The 21,812-nt window shown below is 37.0% G+C and overlaps 1 protein-coding gene and 1 long non-coding RNA gene across 2 annotated transcripts in view; one reads left to right on the top strand and one right to left on the bottom strand.

Moving 5' to 3' along the window:
- The window catches only part of LOC108280171 (CUGBP Elav-like family member 5), a 230,960-nt gene extending 221,121 nt beyond the window's left edge, over nucleotides 1–9,839 (top strand). Inside the window, exons 11-12 of the mRNA XM_017494980.3 lie at nucleotides 1,719–1,902; nucleotides 4,471–9,839. Coding sequence (XP_017350469.1) covers nucleotides 1,719–1,846 — 128 coding nt within the window. The 3' untranslated portion in view covers nucleotides 1,847–1,902; nucleotides 4,471–9,839. The remainder of the gene's footprint in view (nucleotides 1–1,718; nucleotides 1,903–4,470) is intronic.
- LOC124629276 (uncharacterized) lies at nucleotides 2,340–19,383 on the bottom strand. Its single transcript, XR_006984220.2, has 2 exons — nucleotides 17,566–19,383; nucleotides 2,340–4,490 (listed from the first exon to the last, which is right to left on the bottom strand). It is a non-coding gene; the product is annotated as an uncharacterized LOC124629276 (long non-coding RNA).
- Nucleotides 19,384–21,812: the final 2,429 nt, after the last annotated feature.

Raw genomic sequence — 21,812 nt, 5'->3', positions numbered from 1 at the left:
CTAGACATAACAAAAATCATCAAAATTATTTCCAGAAGCTAGGTTTGCTGCAACAACAACAAAAATTGTCTGACAGACAATCAGTAAAGTTTGAAATATTTGTGTTTCTGCTGCTAATTTGTTAGTCGGTGGGGGTGTGCCACACTGATGCCAGCTGGGGACATTGTTATTGATAGCACAGTTACAATGACATTTAATAAGAGAAAAAAAATTCAATAATCTCACACATAAGGGATATCAGCCAGGTTTCACTGTTCGTGCCTAAAAACAAAAGAGCTTCTTTTCTTACTCACCATTTTCCATCTCAGAAATCCAACAGAGAAGTAGTGCAGGCAGCAAATGTTGGACTCAAAGATCCCGATTACGGCAGAGACTCGGCTCGGCTAGTTAGCGATCTATGACGTGACAAGCGTGGTGGCGTCGATGTCGTTGATATGCATGAAAGTTGAAGCTTTGGAAGTGGATCTGTTTGAGCAGAGTGTACAGTACAGATGATGAGGTCAGAGAGCAGGACAGACTAAAGCACTAAAGCGCTGCTGCAGCACTCTCTTTAGGTAGAGATTAAACAAAATCCCACTGCATCACTATTAGCAGGACTTCAGATGGCATTGTGGGTAAGGTGAAATAGTGGAAATAGATCATAATGTCAGAATTTCCTTATGTTAAGATTATATGTTAATCATAAAGATGAATGTGTCGTTTATTTAAAAAAAAAAAATAAACTAATACAATTTTTTAATTACAAATTAACTTACAAGTGTGGTGGAATCTCAGAATGAATGATGTCTAAATTAACAAAGTTATGTATAATTATTGATTTATTTTTTTGCTTGTGATGTATGAATATTGGGGTTTATACTTAAAATGGTTTGTTCTGTATAGAATTATGCTAGATTTGGGATTGAGGTTTGTTGTTATGATGTAGTGTCGCCATGATTGTCTTATAAAATAGCATTTTTTTATGCATAAAACTTCCTTCTCAAGCCTCCAGAGATTTTAATGAATACATTACCACCACATCCCTCTTTAGCTTCATATTGTTATGATTTCTAACCAGCATTATGAACTGCCAACCCTAGCACGCTCCTAAACTCTTTCCTAAACGATTAAAAACCTGCTTCATGGTCATATTGAACTTTTTACCTGCCATTCCTGATATATCCAACATGCCAGTCATACCCCAAATCCTTTCAGTTTTAATCCTGCGTTTATAATACTTTAAAACATTTTTTTTTTTTAAGGATTAGAGCCTACTCCACTACTCTTATAGTTTCTCTTTATGAGCTCTTATGGGTACTTTGCTTTCCTCGGTTGCCCTCGGCTGCTCATCAGGGGGTCTGGAGTCAGATTTCTGTAAAGCTGCTTTGCAACAACATAATGTAATCGGCCCCTGTATAAATAATATTCAACTGACTGAATTCTGCTACTCAGAGCTGCCTATATTAAATCAAGGAAATAAAGATAGCATAATAAAACATAATAAAGAAAGAAATAATCCAAGTTTAAAAGTATCAATATTAATTAAAAGCTAAATGACTTCATTCCTCTCGGCATTTTTTTTTGGTTTTGTTTCGTTTTAAGTCATTTGGCCAGCAGCAGGGATATTGAAACTTCGTCTCATAACATTTTACCTATTATAGCCTCAAAATGCTTTACGTTTTAAATAAATTTTTATGAATTATTCTTCCTGCTATGTGTTTGTGTTCGGTGCCCTGCAGGCTTTGTGAGCTTCGATAACCCTGGCAGTGCCCAGGCAGCCATCCAGGCCATGAATGGCTTCCAGATCGGCATGAAGCGCTTGAAAGTGCAGCTCAAGCGGCCAAAGGACGCCAGCCGCCCCTACTGACCCTCGCCCAGGACACTCACACACATACACACACACACACACAGCTGACAGCACAGGTAGGACTGCTGCTGAATAACCTCGAAACGTTCCGCCATTTCCCCATGGTTTCAGCTGATAATAATAATAATAATAATAATAATAATAATAATAATAATAATAATAAATCATTTACTAAGAGTAGATTCAAGTAATAACAATTTACTCATGGTTAAATGCTTACAAAAATGTTTTTACCTACTGCGAGGTAGGCGTGTCCGAGCACAGGATGATTGACAGACGTAAGAAGCAAATGACAAGGTTAATGAATCATTTCATCCACAAGTGACTCTTTATGGAATTTAGCTACAGTTCGATTGTTGCTGCTTGATTATTCAAAGATTTTACAATCCATTGCTTTGCAGTGTAATGGGTGTGCTATTTAATCATTTCATGCAGAAATTATTTCAAAACATATCCATATTTTTTTTTTTTTACTCATTTAAACTGCGTCATATATCTTTTTAAAAAAAAAAACATTTTATTTGAATTAAAAAGTAAATAGATTGTCCATGTTTAAGATGGGGGAAAAAGGATAAAACTTGAAAACAGACAAACAAACAACAACAAGAAAGCTTACAATATGTTTATAAACAAAAGGTGTTAGCATTCAGTGACGAGCAAAATATAGAAAATGATCGAAAACAGCATTTTGGAACAATATTCTTGATGGAGAAAGGTTGCCTGACAAAGCTGATGTCTGCGGTTAAAGAAAATCTTCAGTAATTAATATCAGATATTCATTGGCACAAGCCTGGCCCAAATTATTTTTTTCTCACGTAATTTTGCGTCAAAGGTTTTTAAAGATATACCAGAGACATGTGCTGCATTGAGAATGACAACTAGTCTAAAGAGAAACAGAAATCAGAATAATGATTCATGATCAATTGCAGTGATGGTTTCTCAAACGTTTATATATATATATATTCCCCAAAAACAGCCTTAAATTGACTGTCCATAAGTACGGACTTATGTGCGTGAAAGGATCAAACTTCCTGTATCTCCTATAAAGAGCGTTTCCTTCTAGCTCTCATTTAAGCGCATGGGTGTACGTTGAAATAATTCAAACAAGCGCTAAAGTAACAGTCATACAGTGTCCTCATGTCCATCACTAGATGGTGGATGGTTTAAAAGATTAATGGTTGCACCAAAACGAGTTAAATGTTAGGTGAAACGGTTGTCGTATTCCAGCAGCACAATTCCTCAAATGTGAGAACACAGGGTTCTCAGGCATGCTGGAAATCCTGGATGTAAATGTACGGATGAATTTTCCACTCATGAAAAAAAATGAGAGTGCAAAATATAAATGACATATAGATCTGGAAAAGGGTAAAGATATGCTAGTAATCCATTGGCACTGGATGTCGAAGTTTCTCCTCAGCTGATGTATTTATTTATACAAATATAAGATGAGGAGGACGTGAAGGTCATGATTTTGATCTAAATCACCCCATATCATACATGTAGTTAGTTTACCAATTTTACCTTGATTTTTTACTATTGTGATTACAAACTAGCCCTGGCTAAGAGGCTAGCGTAGATGAAATGTTGACCAGTTTCTGTTTCTTCTTATGGATTTAGGTGTCCGATTTTTTTTTTTTATTATTGTTGATTCAACCCTTGAAATTTGCATTTTGCTCATAATTTGGTGTATAAATATAATTTGGTGTATAAATATCATTTGATGTATGAATATACTGTATACTTATAATCATTTGGTCAAATTTGGGATGAAATGATCATTTGTTGAGGAATGTTTTGCATGTTTGTATTTAAGAGATCATTAAAAAGGTTGTGGGAACATTTAAGAAAGGATTCTTCAGTGTTAGCACATTCAGAACAGAGGACTATGTGCTTTTTGGCTTCTCGGTAACACGAGGCTGGCGAGAATAAGACTGTTTAGAGCTGCTATAACCTAAATGATAACTTGTTTTGCAGACATTCAAAAACAGTAAGCATAAATGGATAAAAACTCTGACATGACGGGGTTTTTTTAAATTATTTTATTTATTCATAATTCTTTTTTTTTTAGTCTTAGTTTAAATGTAATTGCATGGAGAGGTATGAGGAATGAAACTCAGACCACTTTGGTGGTGGTAAAGCCATTGTTATTCCTTATTGCTGATTATTTTACTATCTCCCACTCTGCTGTTAAAAAAAAACCACACACACACACACATTTTTTTGCTGTTTGCTCCCACTGATTATGTCAAGGGATTGGGTATAAATAATCTCCAATGACTAGGAAGACATAGACTGCGCTTTTAGAAATTAGACCGGTACGTTCCATGCTTATAGGCATGGTTTAATTTAAGGCCATAAGAGACCATATCAGAATTTAGTGTTTGATTCTACGTAGGCTGGAAAGCTCGTGTTCACGCTTAAAAGCTTAGATTTGAGTGAATTCGGTAAGGTGTAAAGTAAAGACAAACGTCTGGATCCGACCTCATCCGATCATTTCTAGCTCCAGATTCCCTGATACAGTACAAGCTTCCCTGTTCAGACATCAAGCTGTCAGGCTGAGACATTTCGCCATGCTTGTCTCTTTCTCCTGAGTCCAACTCTGACATCCTGTCTTTCTCTTGCAGGTTTTGAACAGTCTTGACATCTGTAACAGATGGAAAACTTTACTTGCAAAACCAAGAAGGAAAAGTGACCAACAAGAAAAAAACCAAGAAGAAAAAAAAGAATCAAATAAATGCAGCTTACAAATAAGTACATGATTTTTTTTTTTTTTTTAAGAAAAAAAAAAACATATCAGATTTGACTTTGTGTGCAACACCACGGCGATGAGAAGTTTAGGGAACAACATGACAGGGAACGTCAGTATCAAGAGGACTGAAGCCAGCAATGAGAAAGCCAAACAGGACAAAAAAAAAATGAACAAACTTTTCCTTGGAAAAAAAAAAAACAACCAGAGAGAAAGACTGTTTGAAAGACAGATTTTGGATTGATGCTGAAGAAGCCACAGTTTTCACGAGGCATTGAGCGACACCTGTGGCTTTTACTTCTATGGACTAATGAGGGTTTAATCTCCAAGGTACAAAAAAAAAAAAGAAGAAACATTTCGTCATTTGGACGGATGTAAGAATTCTCTCTGTATCTCTTTCTCTCTTTTTTTCTGCAGAGCTCTTGTATATGGCTCATTAGAGGTTCCACAGAAGCAGTATCGTTGCAAATCTTTCTCTCGCTTTCCTTCCTCTCTTTTGATCCCTCTCTTTCTCTCTCTCTCTCTCTCTTTCTCTCTCTCTCTCTCACCCATGGCCCCATTGGGGTCCAGAGGACCAAATCTTTTTAATCTCTATCTATAGTAACGTTCAATATTATCACTGATTATCTTATGATACAGGATATTGCATAAATTATTACAATTAAGAGTTAGAGAAAAATACTTCAGGGTGTATAGTGTATGTTTAAAAAAAAAAAAAAAAATCAGGGGGGTTCTGTTTCGTTGTGAATAAACTAGGTTCTAGGTTAAAGGAGCAAAGCTACAGTGATGGTTATTGACATAGAATTGGACATGCGTTGACATGAGGGGTTCGTTCTCCTTTCTCATTCACAGCCACACCTCGTTTTTAGAAAAGGTCACTCTTTTGAAATATTGAACAAAAAGGGAGTGGGAGATACAGGTTTTCAAATATAGGCAGATAATAATTCTATTTACTAAGCGTCAAGATATGTTTCAGTGATTCAACAGACGCGCGGAAATGTACTAATCTAAATTTCATTTTAGCACCTCTTTGTCATATTTTCCCTAAAGCTAATGCGGCGTCCTCCACCGTAAACAAAAAAAAGACATATGAATCACAGAACAGAAACAAACCAAACAATAAGCCCTAGTGTCTAACTCACATCATTATTCCGTTCTATATTCAGGCCTTGTTTAAAAAAAATGTGAATTAACAGTGTATTACATAAATCTATAACTCCACGCCCTGTTCAAATATATAATTAGGGTTAATGCACACTGATGCAGGCAAATCTGAAAATGCAGTTTTTCGGTTTTAGAACAGTAGTCCATGTCGTGAAAAAGCTTCCCACCTACAAAAACATACACAAATGATGGAAAACACACCTCATTCACGCTATGTCGGAATTACTGTAATTACTAGATGACAACCGGACATTCTACTCGGAGCTTTACACTTCCTCGGACTCGGAATAACGCATCTCTATAAGCCTAAACGAATCCGTATGATTTGATGTTGTTGACAACTGCAAAATACATCATTACAACATTCAATCACATTTTTTATGCTAAATATTGAAGAATACAGAATGCAACAATTTATTAATAACGCAGGCATTGGTAATGTGTTTTTGAAAAAATAAACAACAACTAAAACTTTGTGCTAGCTACATTAAAATGTATTGTAGAGTATGTCTTTCTTTTATTTTCAGATTAATCGTGCATTATTAAGACAGTGGTGGCTTAGGGCGTTACTGATCAGAAGGTCGGGGGTTCAAGCCCCAGCACCTCCAAGCTGTCACTGTTAGGCCCTTGAGCAAGGTCCTTAACCCCCTCTGCTCCAGGGGTGCTGTATCATGGCTGATCCTGCACTCTGACCCCAACTTCCTAACATGCTGGGATATGCGAAGAAAATGTAATGTATATGTGACAAATAAAGACTCATTATCATTAATAATAGTCAATCATACAAATTATTACACAGAAATATTACGACTTAACCACTTAAGTACATTTTATTGCTGAAGCCGCCACCATTTTGAGTGTTTCGGCGTGATGTCGCGGCGGTCAGGTGATAGAAATTGGAGCTCTTAGAAAATTCCTAGTTCACAACTTGTAATTACAAGTTCTACGAGGACATGAACGCTTTTTCCAAGTCGGAATCTCATAATTACCGTAATTACGACGCGGTGTACGACGCATTTCACATGTTTTGCCACCAAGTACATAAGACAAGCTTTCTTGTACATCGCAGTATTGCTTGTATACTAAACAAAGCAGACAAGCATGAAATTGAAAAAATGACTGAAACTACATAAAATTGCATCACAGTGGGTTCAGACATCTTGGAATTGTAGCGATCACATGATAAACACATGTCAGTGTTTTTAAAGGCTATGTTTTTCTGATCTAAAACGCGAAAACATCGCTTTTCAGATTTATCCGCTTTGGAGAACGGATTCAAAAATGCTGTTTCGTTGTGGATGCGAAACCAAACGGGATACATTTTACAAAGACTGGACTGGGCCTTATTTAAACTCGTAAAGGCAGTCCATAACGTTACATTGCTTTTTATTACGTCGCTTTCTGCCTCTGAACATTTGCACGGAACATGTTTATGCTATAAAATATCAGATATACAGCAGTACACAACAGCTCTGATCAAATTCTCAAAGAAACATTACATCAGGTGGAATTAAACATGGAGTCAGTATAGTTGATTTTTAAGTTGGAATATTTGGCAACCTGACTTTCGATCAGCTGTCAAGAAAAAACTCCCTGGCTCCCCAATGCTCTGTAAACATGAGAAACATTAATAATGTGGACCACATCTAACATCCAACCAAATTTAAACTTCCCTGTCAATATAGCAAGCTCTGCCTCTCTTACTAGCCTCTCTTACTAGCTTTTTTAGGCATGTGTTGTGGGGGGTGTGGCTATATAAATTAGCTGTAATGATTTGGACTTTCAAACCAGCTCATTTCTGCCAAAACTGCTAACTATACCTTTAACATCCTCTTAGCCCTGCCAAAAAAAAAAAAAGAAAACCCCGTCAGTTATGACGCCAGCTTACGCTACTGCGACGTCACCTTCTTGTACATGTTAACTCGTTTTGAATCTTGCATGTAGAATTTCTACTGTACTAACACCAGAATAGAAATTAGAAGAAGGTAGATGCTGTTTTTAAAAATCTGTTTTTTGAGATAACATGAATTTGGGTTTTTTTTGTTTTTTTCTAGAGATATAGACATCTGCTACACGTATATTATCATAAAGTAATAAAGGGAATTAAGGGGATTGATCAGTACATTGCAGTAGATATAGGATGAGGTGTGGCTGCTGCTAAAAAAAAGCTTCCTCAGTGACTCAGTTGTATTTCACTGACACATTCCTTATTGCATTTGAGGTATGTTTTAATTTAAGGCCATATCAGGATTTAGACTTTGCTACTGCGTCGTTATTTTGGGTTGAAACCCAACATGAGACTGAAACAGACAATACAACGCAAATGAAATCTCCAACTGCCCATGGATTATTCTGTTTGTTAGACCTAGTGATTAGGGACCAAGTGACACGTCAGAATGCTGAAAAATTCTACGATTTAACAATGTGCAGTAATTCTGGACGATACACATTTCTAGTTTCCTGTTAGGCTGCAGATAAAATCACAGCCAAAACGTAATATTCTTCTGTCCATTTACCGTAAACAGCTCTCATTAGAGTTGAAAGCCGCAGATGATGAGGAAGCATTTACCATGTAAAGTTTAAACTGCCATTGGCTTTGCCCTTTTATCCTAGGATCATTTTAGCTATGTGCCAATTGAAAGGTCTGAATTCTGTGATTTTTTTGTGACAATATGGTCAGCAATCACACACACCCACCTACACACACACACACACGCACACACACACACACACACACACACACACACACACACACACACATATATTAAAGGGATGTAACGCAATGACACTATGTGGCTGTATTTGGATTTAAAACCAAATTTAAAGTGTGCGTGACCTAATCCAGAAGGGGTTTGCTTTGTTTTTGTTTTTTATTAAATATCAAAAAAATAAACCATTGGGAAAAAACTGAGGTAGAAATGTCAGCTCTGTCGGCATGCTCTGTGAATTCTGACTCTGACAGTCCTCAACCTCAGCTACATCACTATAATCCAGCTAGAGATCTACACAGGACTAGTTTTTGTTGTTGTTTGTTTGTTTTTTAAAGCGCTCCTATTATGATTTTTCAAATAAGACTTTTCATGTAGTGTGTTTATAGAGCTGTTTGTGAATGTAAAAAATCTGCAAAGTTTAAAAAATCAAAGCGCAGGACAAACAGAGTTATTGACTCCCAAATGAAGGAACCGATTCTGAACAGCTTAAACAACTCATTAGTGATTCCAGACTTACTTCCTGTACTAACCTACGTAGGTTTGTAATAAAAACCCCGCCTCCGGTCTTCATCGGCTGCTCGCGAATAGACTGAGCTGAAACTCGTTATGGTAGTGGGCGTTTCCTTTTTGAAACACGCTGACAGCAGTAGACCAATCACAACAGACTGGGACATCTGACCAATCAGAGCAGAGTATGCTCTCTGAAAGGAAGAGTTTAGAATGAATCCTTTAGAACGGATCATTGAATGAGTTGTTTGTGACACTGGGGGGGACAAAGGTAACGCTGCAGTTTAAATTACGAGCACATTAAAGTGTTTTTAGACCTTGGATTCATTTAAATCTGAGAACTTTAAAACACAATTAGGCACGTTTCAAATCCATAATAGGTGCGCTTTAAATCCCTCTTGCAAAAAGTTATGATGCTAGTTTGTACCTTCCCCTGATATTTTCGAATAAATTGATTCGGTTCTATTACCCAAAGTATGTATATAAAAAAGTTGTAGCCTAATTTAAACCACCGTGACCCTGGACAGGCCATGCTATAAATCAGAGTTGTCCGATCTTATCTGGAAAAGACCGGTGTGGGTGCACGTTTTCATTCTAACCAAGAAGAAGCCACACCGGAGTCTGTTGAAAGCCAAGATGAACCGATTAAACAGGTGGAATCCAGTTTGGCATCTACTTGATTGGAATGAAGACCTGCACTCACACTGGCTTTTTGTGGATAAGATTAGACAGATAAGATTAGACAATTTTTGCACTGTCATTAACATTGCTACATATTGATCCTACTTTTTTTTGTTGCACCCCCTCAAGTCCCAGTCCCAATAGAGCACCTCCTATATGCAATAGTATCATCTATTCATTCTTTATTTGGTTACATCCCTAATATATATATATATATATATATATATATATATATATATATATATATATATATATATATATATATATATATATATATATATATATATATATATATATATATATATATATATATATATATGTATGTATATGTATATGTATATATATATATATATATATATATATATATATATATATATATATATATATATATATGTGTGAGTGTGTGTGTGTGTGTGTGTGTGTGTGTATATATATATATATATATATATATATATATATACACACACACAAGGTGGAAGGACATGTCTCCCCCAACCGGGGCAATGTGGGCACTCTTCAGGGCACGAAATCAAGTGCACCCTTTGTCTCATTCTGTGACGTCTGGCAGCCAGATGGTGTAACACTGATGTAACTGTCACACAACAGAACATTCCGGGGCTCGTGGCATCGCTGCAGAGCCGTTTGGCAGTGAGAGATGTATTATATCCTGTCGACCAGATAAACAAGCTCACTGTACAAATATAACGAAGAAAAAAAAATCACTTCATTTATACTTCTATTTATTACCAAAACTTTTTTTTTTTCCTTCTTTCATAGCTTGCCCTGCCTGACAAACACTCTGTGCATGCATTTAGCTAGACACGTAGAGATGCATTTTTAGTAAAAGAAAATTTTAAAATGCAGTGTTGCACTTTTTTGTTTGTTTTTGTCTTATTTCTGTTTCCAACCAATACCTCCAGGAATAAAAAAAAAACAAAAAAAAAAAAACATAACGATAACATAATGTGAGCTAAACGAGAAGATCAGGAACAGCACAGTTACTAGAGTTTGTGCAAACAGGCCGCTATGGAAAAGCTTTGAGTTGCTTTCACTTCAGTCTGCGTGTATAAATGATGCCATTTCAAATGATCCGAGGCAATTATTATAAATAAACCACTTTATTTAGAGCTAATCTAAGAAACTGAGCTTCAAGGGGTCATGTGAACATTGCTGTGAAGAACACTCACAGTGACAAGCAAGCTGTGTGTTTAAAAAGGAAACTCCAAGTGTTTTCTTTCCTTTTTTTTTTTTTTTAATGACTCCACATTTCTAAGGTTAAATATGGTGCAAAAATATCCTTCCAGGTTTCCATGGGGCATAAAATCTGGTAGATCAGATCAGAATTGCTTTTAGAAACTCAAATTCAGTGATGCAATATCTTCAATCATAATTGTTAGTGTTAGGGGGGGAAAAAATCTTATTTCAAAATATATGAAGTTGATTCATTCATGGGCTGGAAATCTTTTTGTGTTGTATAATGGACAAAAATAGTCCATGGTAAAAAAAATTGTAAAAAATTCACAGACAGTCCACAACATTAAATGTAACTGTAAATGGATAATAAAAATGGAATCAATAAAAATGGTCTTAAATCTTTGGCAAATTGATCTGGTATAAGAGAAATGAAATGCTTAGGGATATGTGTCAGGCCACATTACACCTCTATCGTTGTTGATTATTTTCCTATAACATCATACCATGTTATATTTTATTCCTTACTGAGCCAACTTTATGAAAATGTGCCTGAATGAAAGGCTTAATAAAGGTGTCTGGAGAAGCTTAAATATAAATGTAGATGTTTGCTTTTGGAAATAGTAGTGAAGTAAAAATGAAATACTTTTATAATATATTTTATAGTACAGGGAGGTATGGTGGTTTACTGGTTAGAACATTTGCCTCGCACCCCCGGGGTTGGGGGTTCAAATCCCGCTTCTGCCCTGTATGTGTTGCATATTCTCCCTGTGCTTCGGGGGTTTCCTCCTGGTACTGCAGTTTCCTCCCCCAGTCCAAAGACATGCATTATAGGCTGATTGGCTTTTCCAAATTGTACATGGTGTGTGAATGTGTGTGTGATTACACCCTGTCCAGGTTGCCCCCTGCCTTGTACCCCGAGTTCACTGGGCTAGTCTCCAGGCTCCCGCTCGTGCGACCCTGTGTAGGATAAACGGTATGAAAAGATGGATGGATGTATTTTATAATACAGTCACCTACAGTATTTCATCTATTTACAATCACTGTCATTGGTCATTTTTATTCACATAAGTTGAACTGTATTTAAGTTCTCTGGCTGCACAAACCTGTCTGAGGCCATTTTTGCACCATGACATACACTGGAAACTTTGTTTTCACAAAATGAAGTGCTGTGAAACGTTCAGAAAAATATGGACAATGGGATTTTCCTTTAGAAACACTACAGTTTTAGATCTACTTTACCAGGCATATTTCACTATATGTGAGCTAGTGAGGATGATTTCATTTCCTGTGCTTTTTATATGCTGTCACCGTCTAAACGAGTCCACGGTTGGACCGCTAAAACAATACGCGCACGAGTTTGAAACACTTCAGCTTTTCTAGTCGAGTTCGTTTACTGCCAGAATCTCGTCTCACTCATGAATGAACAGCTCCAGAGTCAACACTGAGAATGTGTTTGTGTAGAAGAGAGAGGTTTGTGAAGTAGGAATGTAGGATGATATAGACTTATACACTGACATTTTAGACTTATACACTGCTATAGACTCTTACTGATGTTATTCTAATGAATGCAGTGCGATGAGAGATGGCTCGAGAATAAAGAAATCAGTATACTGTATGTAGGGGATGTTATTAGCACAGGAATCTTTCTTCAGGTACAGTGGGTGGGTTGGAGTAAGAGCTCCATTGCTCTCTGTCTGATATGTGGGGCTGAAGGGTGGGGGTTGGGTTAAAGATTGTGTTATAATTTTGGGTTTCTTGGCACAATGTACTAGATGTAAGCTAAATACAGAATCTTATTATTAAACTATGTTAATGAAATGCTTTGAAGGGAAGTGTGGGGGGTGTGCTTATGTGAAATAATGTTAGGATTCGGCTGTTGCCTTGACAACACAGCCAGAAAGCAGTTGGATGGGCTTTAAGAGTTGGGGCGGAGCTTAAAGATTATAGCCTGCCCTCTTGACAAGGTTCTGATTTATGGAAGAAAAAAAAACAACAACAACAACTTTTGTCCCGTCTCTCTCCCTCTTGAACTTGCTGCTTTGACAATTAAATGTGTAAAAGGTTTCATTGGTATTTATTTATTTATTTATTTATTTATTTATTTATTTATTTGACTGAAGGAACTTTATTCCATTTTGTTTTCATTTATATATTTATGTACGAATGCTAGGTTTTGTTTCCCTCATTCTTTATTTCAGACATTAATATGTATGTATAAATAAGGCTTATTGGGGCTTTTTCTCTCTTTCTCCTTTTTTCAATTTTACAATAAAAAACTTTAAATGAACTCCGAAATCTTGTGTCACGCTCATTTTTTTTTTGTTCCACAACCTGCTGTGTTTTACAAGATAGTAGACATTTATTTGATCAAATTGCTCCTGATCAGCATTTGAAGTAAAAACCTGGAGAGAAAAAAAAAAAAAGTAAGAATTACGTACAATCCTACAGGAAGTGGCTGCAACATTTCCGACGTTGAAAGCGGTTAAGCTTTTCTGACAAATCAGAAAATCTGACAAATCAGGTTACAAGTTGGGAGGGCAAGCTAGAGAAACAAGGTGAAACATTTGTCTTGTTAGTGAGCGAATATAAAGATATTTATGAAAATATGTATTACCTATATTACATTGCAACATTGTTAAATAACTAAAATAAATAAATAAAGTTTCTATTTGGGACATTCCCCAGTATGAATACGTCCCACTTTACCTGTGTGGCTGCATACAGTGAAGTTGCACAAGCAGCTCAAACTCTTTTGATTTTCTACATCAAAAGCTACAGCGAAGGCAAACAAAACCCTCATCACCAGAGCTAAACAAATCTTTGTACTCCAGCCAGCATTTTAGTTTTTCTGGGGAAAAAACAGCCAAGCACCCTAGATGTTTTTCAACACTGTAACTATAACAATGCCACAATGGAATCCTACCTAGTACAAGCTAACTATCTGTTATTATTATTATTATTATTATTATTATTATTATTATTATTAGCTTAGATTAGATCACTTATCAAAATTGCAAAGAGGTGGGTTTCATGCGAGAGACAGATAATTAAGAGGAATGCCATTTAAACATTTATTGAACCATAGTTAAAGTTGAACCATTCTGTGACCAATAAACAAACAAATTTGTTCTCTCTAAACACATTTTAGGGGGGCATGTTGGCTTAGTGGTTAGTACATTTACCTCGGACCGCAGGGGTTGGGGGGTTCGATTCCCACCTCCACCCTGCGAGTTTGCATGTTCTCCCTGTGCTTGAGGGGTTTCCTCCCCCAGTCTAAACACATGCATTGTAGGCTGATTGACAATTTCAAATTGTCTGTATTGTGTGAATGTGTGTGATTGAGCCCTGCAGTGGGTTCTCAACCTGTCCAGCATGTCCCCTACCTTGTGCCTCGAGTTCCCTAGGATAAGCTCTAGGCTTCCTGCCACACTGTGTAGGATAAGCAGTGCAGAAAATGGATGGATGCATGGATAGTTGCTTTTCAACCTTAAGTTACTGACATTGAAACATGTCCTACTGAAGCTTCTCTTCAATATTTACTCTCTATCAAACCATTTGTTTTGTTCCATGCTTACACCACAAGCCTGATGTAAAGACGTCGACGTCAATTAAAGCCACTTTATTGTTATTGTAGTTTTTGGTATTTTCGCTATTGCTGTGTTAGTACAGATTCACTACAGCCTCACTAAGACCTATAGTACATTATACTTGGACTAATGTGAACGAGGGGAATGGGTTTTGTTGTGAATGGATTGGACTGGGTTTTAAAAAAATTAAGTCACTGCTTTTTTAAAAAAAAAAAAAACTTTTTTAACTAAAAAAACAACAACAACAACAACGCTGGAGGTTTTTAAATAGTGGGCACACACCAAGGGTATGGTGCAATACCCATCATCAGGAGACTGCGAGATCGTATCCTGATGATGCCATAGCCATCCGTTGCTGGGAGTCCAAACGAGCAAAATTAGCCGTGTTCTCTCTCTCCTGTCAATCACAGCAATACTAGCCAATCGTAGACATGTGTGAGCTCATGTATGTGGAAGAGGGCAGACAGTGCTTTCCTCTGAATGTGATACGCTGTGCTGTGATGCAGCACGAAGTTTGAAAACATGCAGTGGCTTCACGTGTCTCGGAGGAAGCCCATGTTAGCTTGTTCACCCTCCCTAGTTGCTAGCTGTCATATCAATCAATCAGTCAATCAATGAATCAATTTTGTAGTGTCCTGCCTTTTGGAAATTATTGGACTCTTCTCAATCGACAACACAGACGCCTATGTTTAGTGACTCATCTTTTTAACACTTTTCCATGAACTGACAAGACGATCTCTATAGTTGATTCCATTCTTGGGCACACATTGATGAGATGTTGACCCCCATTCGCTTGAGAAATAAATTGTCCCAATTATGATGAAGCGTGCTGGCTGGTCGATGAGAGAAGCTGTCAGTTCATCTTTGTTAGGATCAGCTAATGAGAATCAATCTCCCATCCTGCTCTCCTCCATCTCCGTGTGAGCACTCTCGCAGTTTGCCATGGCCGGATTATGAATTAGAATTATCATTAGGAATTAGGATAATAACGCCTCCTGAGAGATTATATTATTTATAAGATTTATGACTCGAGTACTTATCAGCAACGCAGTCTTTCCTGGAACCAAATAACATTGAATGCCTGAAGCCAGGCGTGTCAGTGGGCTCGAGAGCAAAGCAGGATATTGAGTGCGAGTGTAAAAGGGCAGATTTATCCTGAAGGACGCGCATCTACTTGGATTTTGGTAAATCATTGCAGACTGAAAAACATTTTATAGCTCTTCGGAAGTTTCCTGAACTTGATTGAAACTCACCACAGTAGAGAACGGATGTCAGCTCTTTCTATCACACCATACATAAACATAAGCAAGCAGTAAAGCGTGAGTGAAAATTTGTGTACATTCTAATGAGGGCGATGTTTTCATCATTCAGGGACCTGCAGGCCGTTAGAGCGATATGATTATAGTGTAGATTTCCACATCAGCAGGTCTGCTGAGCTCGACAAACTGAACGCAGGGAAACACGCTGTCCTGATCTGATTGTAATCACCGAAAAAGCTACATGTACTCAGCAATCTTGATTAGTGGATAAGTGAACGTACACCCTTTATTTTACTCACTATATATTTTTTATGCTGTCGTGCTTTTCTGAATTTCTGAAATCTGATTGGTCAGAATATCTGGCTGTAATTCAGATCACAGACTTGATCGTTCTAATATTTTATTATTTCTATAGAAACAGCTCATTCACACGGACCCTGGTCATAATCTAAAAACAAATACAACAAACATAATAGTTGATAGGATGACAGTTGGAATTTTTTATTTATTTATTTCATTTAACATCAAGTCAGAGCTATCATTTTTTGTGACCCAGGAAGGTCTTCAGGAGTTTGGATTTTTATTAAGGGGAAACAAAAAGAGTTTGGTGAGAGAACAACTGCTTATAGCTCTGTTTTAACGTACATTTGAGGTCCTAAGTTTACATACGCCTTGCGGAATTTGCTAAATGTTCATAGTTTTTAAAAAAATATATATATATATTGTCTTCTGGGAAACTTAAGTATCTTATGTAGCTTCTGAAGGGCAGAACTAAATGAAAATATATATATATATATTTAAACAAAATAATAACATTTACATTTATTCATTTAGCAGACGCTTTTATCCAAAGTGACCTACAAATGAGAAAATACAAGTCTAATAACAACAGTGTAATAACAAATTACTCTGATCATCCTGTTTAAAAGTTTACACCCCCCTGGTTCTTAATGTGTTACCTTCTTGAGCATCAGTGAATGTTTGTATCTTTTGTAGTAGTTGTGTACGAGTCCCTCAGTCGTCCTCAGTGTGAAAAGATGGATCTCAACATCATATAGCCGCTGCTGGAAAGGGGTCAAATATACAGAAGATGCTGGAAAAGCACAGAATGTGCAGGACCTGGAGGATTTTACTGAAGAACAGTGGGCAGTTTAACTGCTCAAGACGAACAAGGGACTCATGAACAACGATCACAAAACATAAAACAGTCGTTGATCATCAGTAACGTCACACGGTATTAAGAATCAAGCGTGTGTAAACTTTTGAACTGGTTCATTTGTGTAAATTCAGTTATTTTTGTGTTTTGTGGACTATATGTAAACATCTGTGAACATATGCAATGTTTACAACTAGACTTTACAGACATTTTACAACACCACAACATTAAATGTAATTTAAAAATTGTTGAAATGTATGACGTGACATTCAATAATAATCAAAAACTTGAATTGTTTTTCAAATTGCTGTGGTATAAGGAATAAAACGCTGCTATAGGGGGGGAAAAAAGAGGTGTTGGAAATGTAATGAGACAAATATTTATAGTACAGTGTCTCATTTCTACTTTGTAATATATAGCACTCATATTTTATGCTAAAAAGGCTCAGTCTATATATTAAAAATGCTGCAGAAATAAGCTGCGGGTGAACTGTGTTTGTGTTCTTTGGCTGTACAAACCTCTGGGAGAGCATTTTTTGCATCATATCATACACTGAAATCGATCGAGCAGCAGTTTTAATCAGTTGGTAAAGTAAATGCACATGATTTGAATCATTACATCGCAATAAAAACATAAAAGACAATAAAGAGAATTTTCTATATTATCTCTGCATAACCGATGCCATCACCTCTGTTGAAACTATGTATGAGTTACCTTTCATCAGGGACAGGGATGGGCATCTCTGTTCTAGCTGAAGATAAAATTCAGATAAATTCCAGCCTGGAAAATGAAGGAAAGCAGAGTGATCCACTGACAGGCAGAATAGTGAATCAAACTGAAATGACAGATCCTGGTTACTGTCCTTGTCTTGTCCTTTTTGTATTGCGGCCTGGTAAGGAAATTTGAATTTAGTAAATAAGAATGCACGAGGTCAGCTTGCTAAAGTTGTTATTGAAGTCAGTGGGGAGTGTCAGCTACAGCTGTCTGACCTTTACAGCAAGCAGGGTCAAGGCTTGAATTTCTCGTCCTACCACCACATTCTACTTCACCAGTCTTCACTGCTAGACCCCAAGGTTTGGGACCATTCATGGTCTACAACTGTGATTTGACCAGATTACTGATAGGTGATACTTTGTTTCGCAAGGGAATAAAGCCACCTGGAGATTGAGACAACTTTTTTAATTAACAGTTATTTAAACAACACCTGTGCTGCATTCTGCTTCCCATACTAAAATAAGAATAATCTCATTAAAACTTTTAATTAAACCCAAGATCACTCCTGCATTAAAGCATATCCAAGCATTTCAAGTCATGAGAAAGCCTACAGATGTCTGTACTAAAATACTAATACTAAAAAAGTATTTTACAGCAGAGAAATCGAACAGGTTTGTTCTCACTCGTACAACTAGAATCATTTCCAACTGCAAATCTCGTCCAAATATGTGCTGCCCAATGCTGCCATCGTGTGGTTATAGTGATTAATGTATCCACTGATCATACACTCCACCCAGATCAAGGATTACAAATGACATTTCTAATATTTTTGTTTTTAAACTAGTAAGTGTAAAATAAATAAATAAATAAATAATAATAAAAAAGGTTGTTAACATTGACTGAAAGTATTATTAATGATGATGCATAGGACACAAATACACTCACTGTCTTCACATCCAATTATTCAATCAGCCGACCATGCTGCAGCAGCGCAATGCATAATAATCATACAGATACAGGTCAAAATCTTCAGTTAATATTCACATCAAACATCAGAATGATTTGAGTGACTTTGACCATAGCATGGTTGTAGGTGCCAGATGGGCTGGTTTGAGTATTTAAGAAACTGCTGATCTCCTGGGATTTTCACACACAAGAGTCTTACACAGTTTACACGGAATGGTGCAAAGGACAAAAAACATCCCTTGAGCGGCAGTTCCGCTAGCAGAAACGCCTTGTTGATAAGAGAAGTCAGAGGAAAACGGCCAGACTGGTTCAAGCTGACAGGAAGGCTACAGTAACTCAAATAGTCAGAATTTACAACTACGGTGAGTTGGAAAGCATCTCAGAACACGTAACACGTCGAACCTTGAGGTGGATGGGCTACCACAGAAGAAGACTGCATCGAGCTTCAATACTGTTAGCCAAGAACAGGAATCTGAGGCACATCCCCACTGGTCCTGCCTTTTTTTGCTGTTTTCCCTGCTCTCACACCTGTTCAAGCTAATTAACTAATAAACACACTCTTCCTAAATAGAGATACTCGGCAACTAGGCTTGGGAACCAGTAACCTAATGTATATAAACTCACTGATTACTTTATCAGGAACACCTGTACACCTGTACTCCTGTTTTATGGCTGATAGAAGTGGAACCTCATGTAGTCTTCTGCTGTTTGAGCCCATCCACCCCAAGGTTTGACATCTCGCACATATAGAGATGCATTTCTGCTCACCATGGTCATAAAGAGTGGTTATTATAGCCATCCTGCCATCTCGAACCAGTCTGGCTATGGTCCAAAATCATAAAATGACATTTCTTTCCCCATTCTGATGTTTGATGTGAACATTAACTGAAGCTCTTGACCTGTATCTGCATGAGTTTATGTGTATGTATGTATGTATATATATATATATATATATATATATATATATATATATATATACACACATACATACATACATACATACATACTGGCGCACGGTGGCTTAGTGGTTTGCACGTTCGCCTCACACCTCCAGGGGGTTTGTTTCACACCGTGGCCCTGTGTGTGCGGAGTTTGCATGTTCTTCCCGTGCTGTGGGGGTTTCCTCCGGGTACTCCGGTTTCCTCCTCCAGTCCAAAGACATGCACGGTAGGCTGGTTGGCATGTCCAAACTGTCCGTAGTGTATGAATGGGTGTGTGAATGTGTACGTGATTGTGCCCTGCGATGGATTGGCACCCTGTCCAGGGTGTACCCCGCCCTGTGCCCGATGCTCCCCGGGATAGGCTCCAGATTCCCCGTGACCCTGAAAAGGATAAGCGGTATAGAAATGGATGGATGGATATACATATTTTATAGCATACAAAAATGCAGTTTTACATGCATTTAATTTATTTGTTTTATTTCGATTCCAAAACCTCGCTGTATCTGACATATTACACTTTGCTTATGCATACTGTACACAAGCTCCAGAATCTAATCATTGTGGGTTGATGATAATGTTTGAGATGTACTTTTCTTTACTGTACTCAGAAAAGAACCTTTCATCACCAGAGACATGTTGTCATGGCAACCAGTTGCAGCATAATCACAACAAGCACCTTACTCTTGGTTGATTTGAAGCTCTGCATCTTCTATTACCAGCATTTTTCACACCTGGCTCTCTGATGAATGGATGGATGACGAATGGAAAATGTACCGAGATCAAATTTCAAGATGTTCTGGAAAAGACATAAAAGTGTGAAGAGATTATTACAATTATAGTCTAAACATACACATCCTAGACAACAGCCCTAATCTCATAACCTTAGGTCATGAATTATAACTGCAGATAATACAGGTTGGTGGCCCATAAATGTAAAAATAAATAAATAAATAAAATAAATAATAGAGTTTCAGAACCACAGCAACATTATCATAAAATGTAAAGCGTAGCTCCACCTTGAACGTCACCTGCTTGTTGCTGATTAGACATGACATGTGACGATCACAAGGAAAAAGAATAGCTTGTTTCAGCTTGTTATTTAATTACCCTAGCCAAAACAATTTGAAGCAAATTTACTTATGTTATTAAAGTGAGGAGCAATTCTTTCTTCTGAATAACCTGGCTTCCTTCAGGCAGGTTTTCAGTGTTCGTGTACTCATATTTATGCGGTGCAAAGTTGAGAGCATGTCTACAATAAAATCGTACGAATGCACTGAATAAAAATTACATCGAATAAAAGCATCAGTAGATTCGTTCAGACTCATGTTATGTCTTAACATCCTGCAGACCTCTGTTTTCCAGGTCTCTCAGACTGATGTGCACTGTAGCCAATCAGCAAGAAGCATATGACAGTGAATAAAGACCATCCCTTGCCATTTTTTTAGTTGATGTTTTTCTGATTTTGCTGTTGTGTTCACATATTTGTTATCATGTTTTTGATCATGTTTTTAGTTGTGTTGTTGCTTTGCTGTTTTGTTTTTGATTTGCTGTTGTGTGTGGTTGTGTGTTCACATTTTGTTATCATGCTTATGCTGTAGTTTTGCTGATTATTGGTAAATATTAATACTTGGAAGATAACTGCGGTATAAGATGAATACAACACTTGACATGCTGTTACAGGAAAATAAGAAACTCTGGAATGGGCAGACGTTGATTATTTTTCAATAACAACATGCCCCATCATGATTTATTTCTCACTTATGCTATACAGGAAACATGTAGTCAATGATATTAGCTAAAGCTAGCCGTTTTACAGTGTAAAATTCAACCAAACATGTTTCCCTCCAAAGTCGTGTTTAAAAAAAGTGCTCGAGCAACAGCTGGAGCTTTCTGAATTGACATATGATGACTGACAAGTAAGTATTGACTGTTGTTGGTTCATATCACTTTTTTTCTCTCATTTACAGACCTCATGGTGCCACAGAGACTTTTCTCTCTCAGCAGATATTTTACTGACAGCTGCTCTATGATCAGCATGATCTCTGTAGTCTAGGCAAGATTAAAATGTAAATAAAACATTTGAAATCGTAAAAAAAAAAAAAGTAGATAAAAAAAAGAAAAAGTATTTGGCCCCATCTTGATTTCTTCTGTTTTTGTGTATATTTCATACTAAATTGTTTAAGAAATGAAACAAAGGCAACCTGAGTAAACACACAATACAGTTTTGAAATGAGAATGTTATTTACTTAAGCAAAAAAGTTATTCAGTACCAACTGGGCTTGTGTGAAAATGTATTTGCCCCCCATAGTTACTAATTCCCCAAATCTATGAAACTGCATT

This window comes from Ictalurus punctatus, chromosome 20, assembly GCF_001660625.3.
Source record: "Ictalurus punctatus breed USDA103 chromosome 20, Coco_2.0, whole genome shotgun sequence".
In the NCBI taxonomy this organism is placed as follows: Eukaryota; Metazoa; Chordata; class Actinopteri; order Siluriformes; family Ictaluridae; genus Ictalurus; species Ictalurus punctatus.
Note: the sequence above shows the minus strand (reverse complement) of the source record. Positions and strands in the feature narration are given on the sequence as shown.